Below are 20,377 nucleotides of genomic sequence, written 5' to 3' on the forward strand. Positions count from 1 at the left end.
GAAATTTGATATAGGGGGTTTTAAACATGAAAATTAAAAAAATATTCGAAAATATTCGAAGGTTAGGTTTTCATTTTTACTTGTGTAGAAAAAAAAGTAAAGGGTGTTAAAATTTTGAAATCCCATGCAACTGCAAGCTATACGCCAAAATTATAAATATTAAATAACCTCATTTTGTTTTTACTATTAAATAAATTTTATGGTGGTTGTTAGTTGGTAGGTACTACTGAATTGACATAAAATTGCCAGAAAAATAGAACATTGACATTTCACTTAACCCTTAATTCGTAAAGCTTTGTCTAATTCTATTCAGTGCGTTTACGATGTCATCGAAAGCAGAAGGGTTTTCAACAGTTTCAGGGACCTAAAAACACAATAGGGAGATATTTTGTTATCCAAGAAATACATACTGTGAGTAATTGTTTATTTACCAATTTCGAAATGATCTTTCTGCAGGTTTTCCCAGATCTTGTCCGCGGTAGATCTTTTACCGCCGCTGTTAGCTTTAAATCAACGACTGGACCAATAGTTCCACGAACTTTAGTAACCAGCTCATCTCCGACTGCTTTTTCACATTTATCCGAATCTAACAATAACATCATGTCTAATTAAGTGAAGCAGGCTTGGATGTATATCTTGGTCACCTTTTCTCAAAACAAAAAAGCAAATTGGTATTTGCCCTTTTATAGGTTCCGATACACCTACAACTGCAGCGTCTGTTACATCAGAGTGACTCATAACTACATCTTCAATTGCTGCTGTTGAAATTCGATGACCAGCGACATTAATTACATCATCTTCGCGCGCAGTTATGTACACAAATCCAAACTCATCAATGAAACCAGCATCCATAGTGTCGTAGAATCCCTGCGAATAAATATTATGGAGTTATAGGCGTTTGTTTTTTTGATAAGTTTACAGGAAATTGCCTAAAGTATAAATCGTAAAACGTCATTGATGCCTTGTATAGCGTGCTCATCACTCCCGGTGGTAGAGGAAGTTTTATCACTATTCGCCCCATTTCGTAAGGTTTTGCCTCAGTGCCATGGTCTGCGACCACTCGTACTGTAATTAAAGCATTATTAGCTAAATGTCCTTATCGCATATTACCTACCGTCGTAGCCTGGAAGTGGTAAACCTACAGATAATTTAGGCGGATTTAAGCAATGGTCAAGACCCACGCATGTTGCCGTAATAGGATGGCCAGTTTCTGTTTGCCACCAGTGGTTTAATACTGGGACTCTAAATGAATGTTGGGCCCAAAGTCGGGTTTCGTGGTCAAGATGTTCACCAGCTACGAATAACTGCCTTAAACTACTGGTATCATACCTGCGCCCAATATTGGAGTATGGGTCCTCTCTTTTGATGACTCTTAAAGCTGTTGGAACCGTGAATAGTCCACTTACACGATATTTCTCTACAATACTATCACAACTAGTCAAACTGGCCTACAAAAGTCGTAATTCTGTTACCGAAAGTATTGAGCGGCATCAGGAGTTCGATCCGGTTTTCCTTCGTACAAAATACTTGTCATGCCGCATAACAGAGGTGCGTAACACATATATGAATGACCCACCACCCACCCGAAATCACTAGTCGTCCACCAAACGTCGTCACTCTCCATTCCGTACGTATTCCTCATTGTCCACGTTAGTGCTACCAAATGACCTCCAACAGGCCTCTGTACTCCTTTTGGTTCACCTACGTACTCGATTAGTGACTTAATTAAAGTATAAGATTACTCGAATGTACCCGTTGTTCCTGACGTATATAAAATGTACAGGGGATCATTTGATTCCACTGCTACACATGGATGGGGCTCGCTACCACTTAGAGCTGCCTCCCACAAAATATCTAGATCGTTATCTAATATAACATTTTGTATATCCCGCCTTTCAAATATGATGCATTTCGCAGGCTTAAACGAGCTCATCCTAATGGCTGCATTAAGCATCTCCTTATAACTAAGGGCATTAATGTTAAAGCGCATATAACAAAGTAAGTAGGTACTTACTTTATTACTTTGTTTGGTTCCATGCCACAGTTTGCAGCTATAATCACCTTTGGGCGTACGTGTTCTAGTTTACAAGCAAGCTGTGCACCCGCAAAACCTAAAAGAGTGCATAGTGTACTTGCTACCAGTTTAGAAAGATTTACCTCCAAATACAAGGGTGTGAACAGCACCTAGCCGAACTACTGCCAAAATAGCAATAACAGTTTCACAGATAATTGGCATGTATATTACAACCCTGTCTCCTTTGCGTACTCCAAGTTTGCTAAGAGCACCAGCCAATCGGGAAACCTGCTTATCATAATTCTTCAAATAATACGCAGAGCTATAGTAATACCTTATCTAGAAGTTCGGCGTACGTAACTCTAGTTTCGGAAAACGTCAGTGGGCTCTCGTGAATAAGCGCAACTTTCTGCCCTTTTCCATTTTCTACATGACGGTCAACAGCATTATAACAAGCGTTCAGTTCACCTCCAACAAACCTTAAAGGTTATTAAACATCAAGTTATAATATTTTTTTGGAATAGATCCGTAAAGGATTAAATAACCGAAAACAATGCATTACTTTCTCATTAGTGATTGTTACCTCTACTGTGTAAAGGCTTTTTTGCGCAAAATTTTCCTTTTAGCTTCAATCAAATAAAGAGCAATAATTGCTGGTTCGTTGAGCATCAGCTGGTAGTAGCTAAGCATTAAATGGCATTACCAAGGAACAATTCACCGAGCGGCAACGTGGTTGGAAGTCTTGAATAGGCAGTTATGCTGGTTTGTTTGGCCACTAACATTCGCTAACAAAGTATTAATGATTGTTTACAAACTGGTCCAAATTAAATGTTAAGGAAATAATGTTAGGTGGTTTATTGAGCACCAAAATGGCACTAGCAATTTTCAAGTGCTTAGTAGATGAAAACCGTGAAGTTGGCTCGAACCAGAAGATATGTTCTTGCAAGATCAGAATGGTGCGCTAACTTTGGTTTATAGAGTATTGTAGTATTCGCGGAGTGCTTGCACAATTTTGTCTTTCTAGAACCGTTTCAGAAGCCTCTTTAAAAATACTCCCAAATAATGTCCAAACTACAAGGTTCAACAACATTGAAATTAAACTAACAAGTGAATGACTACACTCAAGAAGAACAACAACCCAGCTTGTAAGTGTAAAAACTAAATTAAAAATTGAATACTTCTAAACTGTAGTTAGAGAATTAAAAAGCATTAAAGGGGTAGTATACCCAAAATCAAAAAAATTGTAGAAGAAAATCTAAGAACAAAATTTCAAACCGGAGTTTTCTACGATGAGTAGTTTTCAAATTATTAACGATGAAAGTTTGAAAGACAGAACATGTGACGTCATCCCGACATCGTGGGTGCGGCGGCACGGATCCAAGCAGTCCGAACGCGTCAGTTCTTTCATATTCTATTTCGATTTCCTTTGAAAAAAAACAAGAAAACCTTACTGAAGTATCATCCGAACATATATCCTCATATATTTGTTAAATTTCTGTACCCAGCTCACATTGGATACCTATGCTTTCAGTAAGCGTTATTGGTTCCATTTGATTCAGTTCTTCTGTTTGATTGTGGCATATGTTTGATGTTGAACTGGTTTCTCCACTACGAAATTGATCGTTTACCCACAATAAGCAATCAGACACAGTCTTACTTTCTTAGATAAGTTGACTGACGTTTTATAGCTTTATTAGGACCTTTGTTTCCTGTGAGATGTAAAGAAGGGATTGCAGTATTGTCAGCCTTCTCAAAACTTTATGCTGAGGCACAGGGTCCTTTCCTTCTTGTATCTTCCAAAAAAAAATTATCATCTTTAAAGTGAGCACTGCAAACGACGTGACTATACTATGATTTAGCGGTTTTTTCTATTTTTCCAGACTTTATTTCGACACGGCTCCTTCTTTTCTTGGGGAAAGTTTGCAATGTAACATGGGCATTTTTCCAATTATTGTTGCAGCGGATAACACAAACTTAGGCATTTTTGAAAATAATGCAGATCGCTGAGTACCAGTCTCAAATTAACACGTCAAACGTAATCGAATCCATATATTGCTATAGCGCGCCACCGACCCATTTGTCGGGATGACGTCACAACGACCGTTTTTTACATTCGACACCTTGCCATTTAATAACGAAACGGCGTAGCAACTTGCGGTTTTCACCGTTACTCTTAGATATCTTTAATCTATCTTTAGACGAAAACATGAAATTTAGGTATACTGCCCCTTTAAATCATAACCTATAAGAATACCTTAAAAACGATTCTGAAGAACTTCTGAAAATTTTCCCAAAGAACGTCTAAACTAAGTGTCCTTGATTTTGAGAGACCACAACATAAAAATATTTTCAACGAAATTGCAGTTGTTATACAGGATGATTTATATCAAAGTTGCTGTTTTTACTGGAATCCCCTGTATATTATTACATATTTTGATTCCTTGGTCAATTTTAGTGTGAATTTATGTATTACACATGATATCTAAAATGAGTAGTTTAGCCGCAATTCGTCGTTTTTTCAAAAAGTAGATGTCCAGCAAAAATTGAATATCGCAGTTATCATTAAACTGAGAAGACCGTGACTTGGCAGTATTACTAATCATGAAATGTACTAACATACGCCGAACGCCTAAAGTTAAACTTATTTTGTGTTAAAAGAAATCACTCCCTCAATTGTCAAAATTTCAGTCAATGGTAACTTTGTTTGTTTTTTGTAATGGAACTACCAAGTTTTTTTTATGGCATGAAATGTAGGATTTTATTACCTTTCTAACGAATTTAAGCATGTGGGTATGTATCTCTTGCCTATTTTTTGTAATTCAACAATTTAATAAACCCATAAAGAGCGTTTAAAAAAGCGGCAGAGCACCTCGGTGTGACCCCACGGAGTCATTGGATTTGACCCATTTTCAATTGGCTTGTTACATGTGGTATATATTTAACTGTGCAAAGTTTGAACCGAATAGGTTCAAGCGCTTTCCAGAGACAGAGAGGGGTGACCCTACGGGATCATTGGATTTGACCCATATTCAATAAACTTGTTACATGTGTTACAGACGGACAGACGGACACCATCGACTCCTCTATAAAACTTTCATCCCTTTGCTCTGCCGCTTAATAACATCTGTCAATTTACTTCATTGGCATTTATAATTCTGTTGTTGATTAATTAAGTTAATTTGTTAGAAAAATGGAATTTGAATAACATATTTTAAACGGGTCTCTTTACTATAAATTTTTAAGTAGGTACTCAATTATTTGCTCTACAAAATGTTCTGATCCACGTCGTAAAGGAAATGTGGTTTCAGCACGACGGTGCCCTACCTCATTTTGCTATAAACGTTAAAGAATGGCTGAATCAATCATTTCCTAGGAGGTGGACAGGTCGATGAGGCCCTATAAATTGACCAGCGCGCTCTCCAGACCTTACACCACTTGACTTCTTCTGATGGGGGAACTGTATGCAAAGAAGTCCCAACAACAAAAGAGAATATGAAAATGCGCATTCATAATGCTTTCGTATCCATAACGCCAGCTACGCTTCGTCGTGTAAAAGAATAATTTTCTAAAACCATTAATAAATTTTTGGTCTTGAATATTTATTGAAATAATTGTTATTTTTCTCTTTATTTTAATTTAAACATTTTATTGTGATTTTTATCGTTTTCGAGTTTTTGTTTTGTTTTACCTGGTTTTATGTGAACGAAGTTTTTTATAATTTCAATTGTTTATAATTTTTAATGGCCTACTAATTACTGAGAGGCTTTGAAACTTGAAAAACACTGTGAATTATTTAGAAATTGTTGAATTACAAAAAATATGTAAAAGATAAATACCGGCATGCTTATATCGTTAGAAAAGTAATAAAATCCTACATTTCATGCAATAAAAAAACTGGGTAGTTCCATTTAAAAAAATCAAATTACCTTTGATTGAAATTTTGAAAATTGACGGAGTGGTTTCTTTTAACAAAAAAGAAGTTTAACTTTAGCAGTTCGGCGTATGTTAGTACATTTCATGATTAGTAATACTGCAAAGTCACGGCTTTCTCAGTTTTAACTGCGATATTCAATTTTTATTGGACATCTACTTTTTGAAAAAACGACTTATTGCGGCTAAACGACTCATTTTAGATATCACGTGTAATACATAAAGTCACACTAAAATTGACCAAGGAATGGAAATATGTAATAATATACAGGGGGTTCTATAAAAAAATGCAACTTTGATATAAATCACCCTGTACAACCATTGTCATTTCGTTGAAAATATTTTTAGGTTGTAACCTTAAGGGCCCTTCAACATGCCCGGACAATAAATTATAAATATGGGTGTTAATAAACCCACAATATTCCGCCCACACACTAATGGCCCACCCTGTATAAATCAATGCCATTATATGTTTGACTTATCGCAAAAATTTTGTGGCACCATACATACGAACAATGTATTTATTTTACCATTTAGTAAACGGTTCATTGGAATTATCCATTACTTTCCTCCAAGGTTTAGTCCAGACCAGTTGTCTTCCAATTTCGCCCCAAAATTCTTCAGGATTTTCCAAAGATCTTCTGTAGCAGTCATTATATTTCCTGGATCTATAGATATCTGTAAAACGACAGATCTTTTTTAACATATAATAAATTACTTATAATCATTTTAAATCATAAGATGTGTAGAAAGCAACATACTAACAAAAAACAACAGACTACTAGATGTAACAAATTATTTAAGAATTATTGAATTGTTTGAAAAGATTTAACCTAACATTGGTCGCAAATGGTCTTAGAAATCGACCCGACCTTAAACTTAAAAATAAAAAAAAAGCACCATACAAAAGCAATTTTTGCAAATATTTAACAGTCGCCAGCTGGCATTTTCAACTTTAAACTCTCTAGTAATTTTCCTACTCATTTAAATAACATTTTCAATTTTGATTTAGATTTAGTCACGCATGAAGGTTCGAGTGTATGTATGTAGGTATGTATGTATGACTGTATAATATAGTAAACGACAATTGTTCTAGGATGTTTTTAGAATGCTTCGGAATGTTCTAGAATGAAGACGTCATTTTTCCCAGAAAGATTGCGTCGCTCTTTGTTGCCGATGACTAATCTTTCCAGGCGCCTCCATGTTTACCGAGATACCTGAAATATTCGCTACAATACAAATGCCTTGAAAAATACTGCCTTGTTTTAAAGCCCATTTTTGTAACATTGGATCTCCACGAAGGGGAAGTAATTTATTTTACATTTATACTGCCAAGTATTGTGTCTAAAAGTAAAACGAAACAATCCTAACAATTTGCATTATAGTGAAGATGACTACCGCAGTAGTGGATAAATAGTGATTTATAAACTGCGTATTGGAGGGAAAATAAAATAGTAGAGATGTACATTTGTCCATCGGTCCAAAACAGTAAAAACGAACACCTTTAGATCTTGCTCTTATAAATTTGGTCTTACAAACGGGTACCCTCGCTTGCACCCACATGTTTTTAACTTGCCATAATCCAATCGTCAATCAACGCGATTCTTACATGGATTCCTTTACGCTGCACTGGCCATTCAGTAAGCAATACTGATCAAATATTAATTGGACGAGATTACAGCTTGTCATATGAACCCATTTACGTCAATTAGAAGAAAATAGACATTGTTAATAAAGTATTAACAAACAACATAATATTATTATATAAGTAAATCTATGGAGATGCCTACAGGCATATTATTTAAAGCAAAGAAATTTTCCACAGTTACTATAATATGAGGAGCAATAGAAATTTGTTTAGTAAATTTATCTGATCTGAAATTCAATAATGGCGGAAAATTATACCATTATTGTAAATAAAAAACTAGTTGCCAAATTCTTGACAGAGCAGCTTCCTAACTTTCCCGACAACGGCAATACACCATTGAAAACAGCGGTTGTCGTCCGATCGCCGAATTTAAACAACGTCGGGCGCGGTCAGTATTTGGATGGGAGAACGCTTGGGAACACCTCTCTTTTTTTAAATGTTTGCTCATGTTAGGCTACTGATTTTATTTATTTTTTTATTTTAATGCGTTGCTAAGGGCCCCTGGTTCGAATCCGGGTTCGGGCATGGATATTTGTAAATGTTGGGTTGGTAGAGCAGCTTTGGCTGAAACCCCGCCCACTCAAAAATAAAGGCAAAATAATTAGAATTAATTTAGTTTTGCTGAAAAAAATATGTTGGGTTTCTAACTTTGACATTTTTGTCAGTTTTTTTTTTGTAATAAAACCTGGCACAATATTGATAGGTTGCACACAAAAAAATAAGTTCTTTCCAATACCTCAATTTTAAGTTTCTTTTTGGAGAAAAAACTTCGATGCCGTTGGGGTGGCCCAAAACTTTTTTTTTAAAATCCGACCTGTTATTTTTCGTTTCCGTATGCCTAATACATATCTAAAATTTGAACCGAATGCGTCGAGCCGTTACCTCGGAAAATTGCCAAAGTACGCACGTACATACAGACGAACAAAATTTTCTTTGAAAGTTGCTTAAAATGAACGGTTACATTTGATGAAATTTGGACATGTTCAAAAAACGGTGACCGCAATGGCTACCTACTGGCTCGTGCTAGGAACTAAAAACTAATAATTACTACAACTTGCCTTCAGTAGTGCAATATTCTTCTTGCTGTGGAGATCGTATGAAACCCACATCCTGCTTTCTTACTAGTTTTCCCATTCGGTTTTCTAGTTTACTTATAGACATGGTTACTTTAAACTAATAATTAAATTCCAGTTATGGCCAATAACTATATGCTATCTCAATTTCAAAACTATGGAAGAGCTGAAAAACGTAAATAATTATAATCAAACTTGCGGTTTGTGTATGTATTTATGACATGGATGGGTAACGAATATTTTGAATGTCCATTATTAGTTTAAATAATTGAGCACTATCTACACTCTGACAAGAATAAGAAAACAAATACCTTGAAATGTAACAAGAAAAACAGATATCATATATGATTTTTTTCTCACACTAACAATACATCTATGGAATTTAAGGGTTTATCAATTTCCCACGGTTTTACTATAAAGAGATGGCGATTAAACTGTACCTGTACCTACTTTAAATATATTGCTATCGGTTCCTATCTTCAAGGTGTGGGTAAAATGCTACCTCACTATTTTCATAATTTCATAATCTTGCTGCTTACCACCCCTACGCCGCAGTTTATCTCACAATTACCCATAAATTATGCATGTTTTGAATTTCTCGACTTGCTATCATACTTTTGCACTGCTCACTTTGATTAACTATCACCTATCTAAATAGTACATAACCCAAAGTTTCTTCTGATAAATTTATACACATTGATTATCTTCTTTATTACTTTACTTTGAGTTACATTAATTAAAGATTTATGTACCTATCCTAAAGCAAATTTTAAGTGAATTTAAATAATGATACCGTCAATTTAAAGTCAATAAAAAATTGTTTTTGTTAGGAGTTTAAACTAGAGTTTAAACTTCAGACTCATAGTCAAGGTAGCTTAGTACTTGCTACTTGTATATCTTTTATATAGGGGTATATAGGGAATAGAGACGTAAAACAAGAAAAAAGTGTTGTGTTACTTTATATAGAAAAACAGTTATACAGAGTCACTATTAAAAATGGAACCAAACTCTGACGTCGCTCAAACCGTACGCAAGCGTATGGCAAGGGTTTTCTAATTTTTCTGAATTATTTTCTAATTTAACACCATACATATTAGATAGTAAGAAAAATAAAACAAGCAAAAAGGTTCTCGCCCTAAAGCGAGTAACTTCAGCGCATTTTCCATGAATGATCAGTACTTCCCAAAAGGCCATTATGCTATGTGCGCCTGTGATTTTCTTTACTAAAGGCATATATGGTTAAAATTTCAAAGAAATATCTCCAAAAACAAAAAAGTTGGCGTTGCGCAGTTCGCGCATGAGCACATTTAATTTAATCTATGTATGCGATGTTTGTTTTTACTAGAAGCGTATATGGTTAAACTTTAGAGAGAGATTTTCATAAGTAAAAAAGTTGGCATTTTGCAGTCTGCGCATGCGTGGATTTGATTTTTACTATGTGCGATATGTTTGCTTTTCTTAATGACATTTGTAGTTTTCGATTTTTACTAGAAGCATTTATGGGTCAAATTTCAAAGAACTATCTTGATAAATAAAGAAGTTGGCACTGAATGCGCATGCGCACTTTTAAATTTTGCAATATGTTATGTTTGCCTTTAACAGAGGCATCTGTGATTAAAATTTCAAAAAGATATCTCGATAAATAACAGTTGATATTGCGCATCCTTCGCATGCACGCATTAATCTGATGTTTACAATATGCGATACATTTGCTTACACTAAAAGCAACTTTGGTTACAATTTCAAAGAAATATCTCCATAACCAAGAAAGTTGCCATTGCACAGTATGCGCATGCACACATCTGATTTTCACTACATGTGATATGATTGCCTTCACCAGAAATATCTGTGGTTAAAATTTCAACAAAATATATTAATAAAGTTGACATTGCGCAGTCTGCACATGCGCAGTTTAATTGTCAAGAGTTTCCTTGGCTCAGGTGCTAATACGCTACCGAATGCAAAAAGAACTTAATATCTTCAAAACGGTAGGAATAGTTAAGGCCTCGGACAGACGGACGGACAGAGAAAGTGGCTGCAATAGCGCACCCAACTTCGTTTGAAAATGCGCTAAAAATTAAGTTTCTATAATTGCATATCAAATGACCTATGTTGTCAAAGAATCTTGATCTTAGTAATCATATAGTCCACTAAAGTAAAATTTTGCGTTTAACCTCAATCAACCGCTTAACCTTTTCGAGTTTCCAAGTTATGCGAAACTACACAAATAGTAAAGTAATACAGAAATTGAAATGATTGCTGCTCGTAATTCCGCAATCATGTACATTGTGCAAACGGTTTCGATAGGTATATCACGTGTTTCAGGTGACTAAATAAAAAGTAGTCCAAAGGAGTAATGGTCCGGTGATCCGGAGGTTATTTCCGAATTTGATCATCAAAGTGGTCCTGTACAAATCTTATTGTTGCGGGTGACGTATGTGCAGTTGCGTTGTCATGTTGGAAAAACCTTCTAATTCGTCATTGTGATCAATCAACACCTACAACATGCCACGATAACGTTTCGTATTAACCATATCGTCAAAAAATATTGATCCCAAAATCCGCCGTATATCGCTATCCACACGTCTACTTTAAGAGGATCAAGTGGAGCTTCCTAGTACAATAGTTTTGGGAATTTAAGTAGCCATGGCACCATGCTTCGTCAGAAAAATGTCTTGTCCAATACGTTATCTCGTAGATTTGCAATGAACCAATTGCAAAAATGTACACTGCGTTGCAAGTCTGGACGATGTGGTTCTTGTAACACAGTTACTTTGTAAGGGCAAAAGAGCAATTTTCTGGGGACACTAGTGTGACCCGTTCCGTTTGGGAATCCCGTTTGTCGGGCCAATTGTCGCGGCGGCTCTTTAGGACTTTGTTCCAGATGAGCAGGAACATCTTCTACAATAGTGTAACTGGCTAAATTGAAGGAAAGGTATAATTTCGGGGTACCAATTTTAATTTAATAAAATTAAATCTTGAGGTTTTTAGTTGTAGCAACTGCTGGACGTGTCCTGAAAAAATTATAATTATTACGTACAAGGTATTGTTAGGTAGTCTTGAATTTAAATTGAGCAAGCTGGACAGGTGTGTACGTGGGTGGTGTAGTAACCGTTTGTCATTGCTCATACCACAGACAACATAGTATATGTTGTCTGTGCTCATACCAATCTTCATCATTTGGTACTTTATCTGGTGTTATTCTGAAGTATGGGAGGTAACAAGATTTATGAACATGCCTCTGCAGCTACAATATCTCTAGACGCTACTGCAATGGTTTTTTGATTTCGTTTTTCTCCAGCAATTTCTCATCAGTGTTAAGGTGGCGTTTATAAAAAGTGCAAAAGTTGCCTTACGATTTCCTCAATAATTTTGTTTTGAGCTAAAAAAATTAACTTCTGTTAACGACCGATGGCTGCTAAAGGTTTAAGCTTGTGAATGAAGTTAAATTTGTAAACAAATTTTTATCAGTGTGTGATAAAAACGAAAGATATATATTTTATATGGGAGTTTTTTAAGAACTTCTTTCCTAAATACCGCGAAAGTACAGGAATTGGCTAAATACTTTTTGTTTCATGCAAATGTCGGAACATTATATATTCGAATGAATGTTATTTCAACCAAAAATGTATACCCAGAAGGAAGTTATTGTAGAAACAAGTTTCCCCTTTTCCAATGTAAACGCCACCTTAAGGTGAAGAACCTAAAGTAATGGTTCCCCAGATCGGCTTTTCTTCTTATATTTATATTGAATTCATAGCCTTGATTCTTCTCGTTTCAAACGCTTCCGGGTCGGTTGTGATGAGTTCTGATGCATTCTGTTTATAGTTTTTTTAAGCCTTGATATTGGTAAAATTATTTGATTAAACGAACTTACCTAAGTGAAGTTCTGATCATAATTGTATTATTCAACTCTCCGAATAGTTCAAATTATGTAGTACCTTGTTAAGCGTACGAAATCCACACATGTTTAAAAGAAAAGGAATAAAGTTTCCTCTCCCTTCCTACGCGACCCGAGTAGTAGGTCGCTCCTGGGCTCATTAAGTGACAAGCAAATCGTAATCGAAGATCAGCTTACAATGGGTCGGGTGGGACAGGGTTTGAACTATTCGGAGAGTCGAATAATACAATTATGATCAGAACTTCACTTAGGTAAGTTCGTTTAATCAAATAATTGTATTGCTTCGACTCTCCTTTAGTTCAAATTATGTAGAGGTTTGAAGCCGATTACGATTTAAGAGTAATAAAATTCGAAGTTAGACAAGGACCGCTTTGGCAAAATTGTCTAGATCTAATATCGGAATATTGTAAAACTTTGCAAAGACTTGTGAATTTTCGGTCCAACCAGCCGTATTGTATATTGTTTGGATGTTTAATCCTGATTTAAAAGCCGTCGATGTGCTGGCATGGCGAGTACTGTGTGCTTTGAAAATAGAAGTATTAACGCCACTGTTCTTTAGTACACACTTTATCCAGCGGGCTAAGGTTTGCGTTCCGACCACTTTGTGGGGTTTTTTAAACGATATAAAAAGACTATCTAAATTATCCCTTATACTTTGAGTTCTTAGAATGTATTTTAAAAGCGAGGAGGCTGGACAAATATTTTTATTTTTGAAAAAAGGTAAGGTTAATACAGGTTGGAATTTATTGACTCTCGAAGTTTTAATTGGTTCTGGGATAAAAATTTCGATTCTATTATCTGAAACTTTGATGTTTGAAATTTTAATATAACTTAGAGTTTGTAATCTCTGTGCCGTTGCTAAAGCAAGTAACGTTAAAACATTCATAGACAAAGTTTTTAAGTTAACGGAGTCCCCATCAAATTTTTCTATATATCCTAGTACCAAATTCGGGTCCCACATGACTTTATATTTAGCAGTTGGGGGTCTTAATCTAGACACTCCTTTGAAAAATCTTACAATATTTAAATCTGAACCAATATTGGCTCCAACTATAAGCGAAATGGCTGACCTCATGCTATTTAAGTTGCTGTACGATCCTCCTTAGTCAAACTCTGTTGTTAAAAATCTCAAAATCTCCCGCAAAGGTGGATTAAAGAAATTACAATTTTGAGAACAGCAAAAAGTCCACCATTTCTTCAGATTACTGCTGTACTGGCTTTGGCTTGATTTTGAAAGGGAAGCAATAGAAATGTCTATCGCTTCGTTTGGAATTTTCCTTTGTAAAAAAGCTTCCCTGACAACTTCGCAGAAACCAGGGAAAGGCTTCTTCATAGGGGATGAGGTTTTTGACTGGAAGATAAAAGTTTTTTGTTGGGATTAAAAAATATCGGTGTTTGTATCCATAAAGAAGTAAATACAGCCCACCAAACTTGTGAGGGCCAATAAGGAACTACCATAATTCCCTCTGCTTTTTCATTTATAATTTTCCTTAAAACCTTTAAAATTAAGCAAAAAGGCGGAAAGGCGTAGAAATGCCAACGAGTCCAGTTAAGAGTAAACGAATCTGTACATAGAGAATCAGGATCTTTGTTCCAGGAAATGTAAACATCACACTTGGCGTTAGATCTACTGGCAAAAAGATCTAGGTATATTTGGGTTGCCAAAACTTTCTACAATTTTTTCAACGCATAAGTAGCTAACGAATACTCGCTTTCGTTCTCTCCTAGTCTGGATTGAAAATCTGCTTCTACATTATCCTCAGAATAAATGTGAGCGGCAAACATAAATATTTTTCGTGTCTCACACCAAGACCAGATTTCTTTGGCTAAATTATTCAAGTGTTCGAACTTTACTCCTCCAAACTTATTAATATAAGAAACCGCCGTTATATTATCTATCCTTAACAGAATTTCGCAGTCGTGCAAATTTTTGGCGAAGCATTTTAACGCCAAAAAGGCTGCCAGTAACTCTAAAGTGTTTATGTGCCAATTTAACTCTTCTAATTTCCAAGTGCCTTTGATACTTTCGTTATTACAAAAAGCACCCCAACCTGATTTTGAAGCGTCTGAAAATATCACTAGTTTATTATAATTGAAAGACCTTATTGGATTAGGTACACAAAGATTCTGGAGCCACCACTCCAAATCACAACTTAGATAATCAGGAAATTTCATGAAAGCTTTATAATCGTTGTTATTTAAATTGAATTCTATGAATTTCCGTCGTTCTAGTGATTTTATATGGGCCTTCCCGAACCGAACTCCTGGGCAACAAGCAATTAATTTCCCGATTAAACTAGCGAATTCCTCAATTGAAAGATGTTCAATCCTTCTGACACGTTTTAAAGAGTTCTGTATAACCTTGATTTTTTCTGTTGGAATCGCTAAGGTTAGAGAACGTGAGTTAAACAGAAACCCTAGATATTTACAACTTTGAGATGGTAGTAAATTACTTTTTTCGTAGTTAAACAAAAAACCCAAACTAATTAATAAATTTGAAGTAAATTTCACATTGCTTAAGCACTCTTCGAAGGAATTTCCCAATAACAAAAAATCATCCAAATAAATTGTGGAAAGCAAGCCATTTTGGCGCAAATAAGAAACCACTGGTCTTAAAACTTTGGTAAAAACAAACGGAGCTATATTAAGTCCGAATGGCAAGCAAGGTAACTGATATAAGTCATTATTAAATAAAAACCGAACATATTTCCTTGAAGAAGTGTGCAAAGAAATCAGGTAATATGCGTCTTTCAAGTCTAGAGAGCACATGTAGCAATCTTTATTTAAAAGACTCACGGCACTACGTCAATCCTTCATTTTAAAATGAGGGCATGAAATGAATTTGTTTAAATGTTTTAAATTGATTATAAATCTAAACTCTCCATTAGGTTTTGGGGTTATAAAAATCGTTGAAATAAATTGGCCGTCCACTGGAGAGCAGCGTTCAATTGCTCCTGAAGAAAGTAAATTTGCAATAAGTTTTTTAATAATGAGTTTTTCACCAGGCGGCCAATTTCTTTCTGCTGGAATATAATTTTGCAAAACATTGCTTATAGGTATTTTAAAACATACGCTAAAACAAAAGCGTCGTTTGTAATTGTCTCCCAACTATCAATAAAAAGAGATAGTCTTCCTGCAATTACACTTACAGCATTTAAAGATGTCGCCTTGACACTGGCCCCTTTTTGGATCGTTGAAACTTGTTGAACGATGATTGATTCTGGACTCTGCGACTATGTGTTGGACGGTAATTCCCGCCTGGGGTCCTGAAAGGTTTTTGACGAGACACCGGCGGGAACTTCTGGTTTTTTGAGACCGTGGACTTCGGAAAAGAGGGCCTAAATGATTTCTTAATTTGTAGGTCTAAAGAGACTTTCTCTATCTGTTTTGCCGACTTAATGGTTTCATCAAAATTTTCTCAAAAAAGAAAACTATCAATTGGAGCGTTGTCCATTACCTCTTTTACGTTTTCATTTAAGTTTGCTTTAACCAGATTTCTACGAATGAGACTTTGGTTGTGGTGTAAATCCGCTAATAATTTTGCAGAATCGTTTAAAAACTCCACCAAATTGACGTCAATGTTGTTATTGTCTCGTGATAAATAAAGCGTTAAGCGGCCGCAATTTTTTGTTGATTTGCCAATAACTTAGCATCACGATCTCGCAAACTTTGTACAAGACATTTTCGAACTGATTCATTAAGCACGGGTGGCTTAAATAAAGAGCAATTATTAGGTGGTGGGTATTTTTTAACTAAAGAATCACACGATTCTGCGGAAAGGCCGTTTTGTAAAATACGCGTTAAATTAACGCTTAAATTAGTTTGTAAATCAGCATCGCAAAATAATTCATGGTCAGAATCTCCACCGATTAAATGTAAAATGTCATTACTCAACGCAATGGGATCTTGTCCGGTATCGCAATCAGGAACATGAGCTGGCGAGGAAACAAAGACGCCATTGTCTGCTTCAAAGTCGTCGCAAACTCCGTCGCTGCTCCCCTCAACGTCAACGGCCGCGACAGCCTGTTGGTAAGGTAAAGGAGAAGGCCTCTCCACGTGCCGAATAAAGTCAACCGTCGGGGTCACTAAAAACCCAACAAATATTCCAGTATTAGACTACAGTCTAATTTTACGAAAAAAATCTACAGATTTTTCCGTCTAATGCGCCGTTCTAGATTACAATCTAGCTTCGTATAAAAATCTACAGATTTATATACGGAAAGAAAGAGCGGCACTTACAAATGCCGTCCTCGCTGCTGGTGGAAGCATGCCGTTTTCGTTTCAATCGCTTCTTCAGCTTCTTCACTTCCAAATCTAAGTTAGAAATATCGTTTAAATATTTCCTTTTACGCCATGATGATCGTAACTGCGTCTAAAACGTGAAACACAATGTAGACGTCGTTACACACAAAACAAGAATGAGCCCAGGAGCGACCTACTACTCGGGTCGCGTAGGAAGGGAGAGGAAACTTTATTCCTTTTCTTTTAAACATGTGTGGACAAGGTACTACATAATTTGAACTAGAGGAGAGTCGAAGCAATACAATTGGCTCTATATTTACGATGGTATTTCACAGTGTACAATAGTTCGTCCGATAGCTCTTCTAGTTTAGTAAGAGGGTCGAAATATCTTATTAATTCCTAAGATTGTGACGGATATGGGTTTTGGACGACGATTAAAGACTTTAAAATGATTTTATTCCACTCCGCACAAAATAAGTTGTACTAAATCACGGAAGAACTGACGTATTAGTACTTTTTCTACTGCATTTGAGGTATCTGAGGAAGGACATTACTTCTGTGACAGAACTATGAATTTAAAAATAAATAATTAAAATTTAATTTGAAAGTAAGTAGTCGAATTGGGACATTTGATATTATTTATTTTTATTTTTTAATTCATAGTTCTGTCACACTTCTGACCACGACTGTTCTTTGTAAGTAGTTATTCTGTAACTTTACATTTGTTACTTATAGACACTATTAATTTACAGAAAAACACAATTAATATAAGTCGTAGAAAAAATCAGAACACTTAACTAGTCACTTTTTTAAATCACTTATTAACAGTCGATTTTATCGAAAAAGTGTTTATGACCAAATTTGAAGCACATATAAAGAGCTTTCATTTAAAAAAATGAAATCGGAACAATAGTCCCAGAGATATAGTTTATTCTAATCAACATCAGCCATCTTTCATTGACCGCCATTTCTATTAGCTACCGCTTTGAAAGGACAATCATGATTTTTTGGCATTCTAATAAATAATGAGGGCGGACCGAAAAGGCAAAAAAAATGTTAATCTCTTTTGTCATAGTAAATAAATTTGCAAGAAGGATACACAAATAAATCATTTTTTTTTCAAAAGTAATATTTTTGTTGTCATAGCAAACAACTGATAGGTATAACCTCACTTTTGCGCTGCGCCCCCGAGGGGTGAAAAGTTTTTGTTCCAAAGTGATTTATACCTATACAGCTCTCCGCTTAATTTGGAACTTATTATTCAAGCAAAACTCTATTAAATTGTTCCAAATTACCCCAGAACTCACCACGAAGGAATGGATACATATCAACAGTTCAATCCACCCTATCGCCACTGTATTGCACAACGCAAATACACTTACTAAGTTTTGCTCCATAAAGATGCAAAATATTGACCTTTGTTCTCAAACGAAGGCAACATTTCTCTTGCATTTAACTTCGCCCTAATGAATCCTTCTCTAGTGATCACCAAAAGCTTTAGAAGCTGCTTCAGTCGCTAGTTATACGCATATTTCCACGGTATGTGTGTGACATGGAAATCTAGGAAATGCAATTTTTCCTTGTTAAAGAAGCTCCAACTCTTCCACACTATACAGTTGTTAGTAATTGGACGTTCTGTGATAGTCGTACTGCTATGGAACCAATCTATTAGATCGATATAGTCAGCTGCTTCAATGTTTATTGCAGGAACACGTACATTTGGACTGCTCTCCTGGGCCTCAGCCCGGCATACTTTTAGTATACGTCTTGCAGCTACTTTTCTTATGTATTCCCGCTATCAGTTAGCATGTTTTCGGGATGGGTAGTCGTGTGACATAGTAAACATTGAAATAGGGGACCTAGATTACGGGGCAACAATAATCGTCTATTAAAGAGTTTGCTTTGGAAACCTTCTAGCTTTCCGGAAAACTATAAAAAATGAAAAATAAAGGAAACTGTCAAAAAATGCATGCACATACCCAACTTCCTTTTAAAGCGATTTTTCTAAAATTTAATGTGGATCCTTCAAATTTGATATGCGCATGCGCACACCCAACTTTCTTATTTGTGAAGGAATTTCTCTGAAGCGGCAAATAAAAAAATCTAATCACAGATGCTTCTAGCGAAGACAAGCATATCTCATATTGTAAAAATCAGATGTGTCAATTTCCTTATATATAGAGATATTTTTTTGAAATTTTAACCTATGCTTCTTCTACTATAGGAAACATATCGCATACTTTAAACATCAGGTGTGAGCTTGCGCAGGCTGCGCAATGCTAAGTTTCTTATTTATAAGAAAACAGATTTTCCTGTACACATAATTAGTCCGTTATATGAGTTTTCTGCAAGTACTGATGATTCATGGAACATGGGCTAAAGTAACTCCCCTTAAGGCGAAAACCTCATTTTCATTTTTTCGTTTTTGTTTTCGTTAAATTGGGCTTATCCTTTTCTCGTATTAATACAGTATCTACAAATTACCGAAAGTTCGTGGCGGTATTGACCATTTCCATTTTGTTGCATAAAGTCGGAAATGTGACATATCATGGAAGGTTTACGACGATTTATCGAGAAGGATAAAAAAATTTCTCCCGCAGGAAACTAGGTACCGAGCACCTAACCCTATTAAATCTAATTAATTGATAGTTGCTTTAGATTTTATTCATACAAGGCGATTCACGTAGTCCGTTCGTTAGAAGTTTTTAAAGTTGCAGTTGAAATAGAGACTTGAAATCTGGTTTACAGCCATAACTAGGGAATGCAATACCGGGATCGCGGGATCCCGAAATACCAGGATCCCGCAGCATTTTTGAGGGATTAATCCCGTACATAAATGGAGCGGGATCCCGCGGGATTTGCGGGACTGAGGGATTTGTCGACCAAGGGGACGACTCTGTTTACTTTGTTAATGAAACACTTAACGGAGAAGTTATTTTTTAAATAATTGTTAAACTTTTTTCGTTAAAAATGAGCTATGATTTTTGAAGCACTTTAGAAGTTAACCTTTTTGCGCTTTACAGGTGAGGTTTTTTTGAGTTCTAAGTTAGGCTGAACGTACTTTTTTGTTAAATATTGTGATAATTAGCGATTTATTTTAATACAGAAGTTAACCGCACAGAATTGCTTATTTGCGAATTGCGAATTGAAATATAAAATAACTTCAAGATAGCGCTCCTTCCATAATGATCCTACAGCGCCAGAAAATGAATATGGTTCTCTTGTGGGGCTGTCAATTTCTTGCAGCAAAAAGCGTAGGGGTAACTCATTGATGCACAACAAGACCACTGGAGGGGTTTACCAATTTTTAATTCAATTGCCCGTATTGCTCCTCCTTTCCATCATCCTCGCATCCAGTCAATGTCCAGGAGCTAATTTGCACATCGCGTTTTTGCAGGTAAAAGAGAATCTGCGCGGCTAAAAGTGAAAATATACCCACCAAATTTTGCGTGTGTCATAATTCCTGTTCTTTCTAGTATGAGAGATCCAAAGGGTGGAGAATTATTAAGAATTTTTTTATAAATTTGAAAAAAAAATCAGTTTACTTGTCTACCCTTCTTACAACTTTT

General features: G+C 35.7%; 1 protein-coding gene across 1 annotated transcript; it reads right to left on the reverse strand.

The window, feature by feature from the left end:
• Positions 1 to 356: 356 nt before the first annotated feature.
• On the reverse strand, positions 357 to 17,059 carry LOC116163853 (acyl-CoA synthetase short-chain family member 3, mitochondrial-like). The gene is made up of 14 exons (XM_031477983.1): positions 17,006 to 17,059; positions 16,806 to 16,938; positions 16,457 to 16,651; positions 15,716 to 15,832; positions 6,475 to 6,622; positions 2,349 to 2,493; positions 2,158 to 2,302; positions 2,015 to 2,111; positions 1,753 to 1,964; positions 1,473 to 1,701; positions 1,115 to 1,425; positions 920 to 1,065; positions 645 to 867; positions 357 to 586 (listed from the first exon to the last, which is right to left on the reverse strand). Exons 1-14 carry the CDS (start codon positions 17,057 to 17,059, stop codon positions 357 to 359), a joined length of 2,385 nt encoding a protein of 794 aa, XP_031333843.1.
• Between the last annotated feature and the right edge of the window lie 3,318 nt (positions 17,060 to 20,377).

This window comes from Photinus pyralis, unplaced genomic scaffold (genome assembly GCF_008802855.1).
Source record: "Photinus pyralis isolate 1611_PpyrPB1 unplaced genomic scaffold, Ppyr1.3 Ppyr1.4_LG2, whole genome shotgun sequence".
Classification (NCBI taxonomy): domain Eukaryota; kingdom Metazoa; phylum Arthropoda; class Insecta; order Coleoptera; family Lampyridae; genus Photinus; species Photinus pyralis.

Bases quoted from the DNA above. Each gene is read 5' to 3' on its own strand.
- LOC116163853 (XM_031477983.1), bottom strand. From the start codon at position 17,059: ATGTTTAAAAGAAAAGGAATAAAGTTTCCTCTCCCTTCCTACGCGACC. The intron at 16,652-16,805 runs GTAAGTGCCGCT...TTGGGTTTTTAG, and splicing joins CAGCAGCGAGGACGGCATTT to TGACCCCGACGGTTGACTTT. The intron at 1,066-1,114 runs GTAGGTAATATG...CTTTAATTACAG, and splicing joins ACCACTTCCAGGCTACGACG to TACGAGTGGTCGCAGACCAT.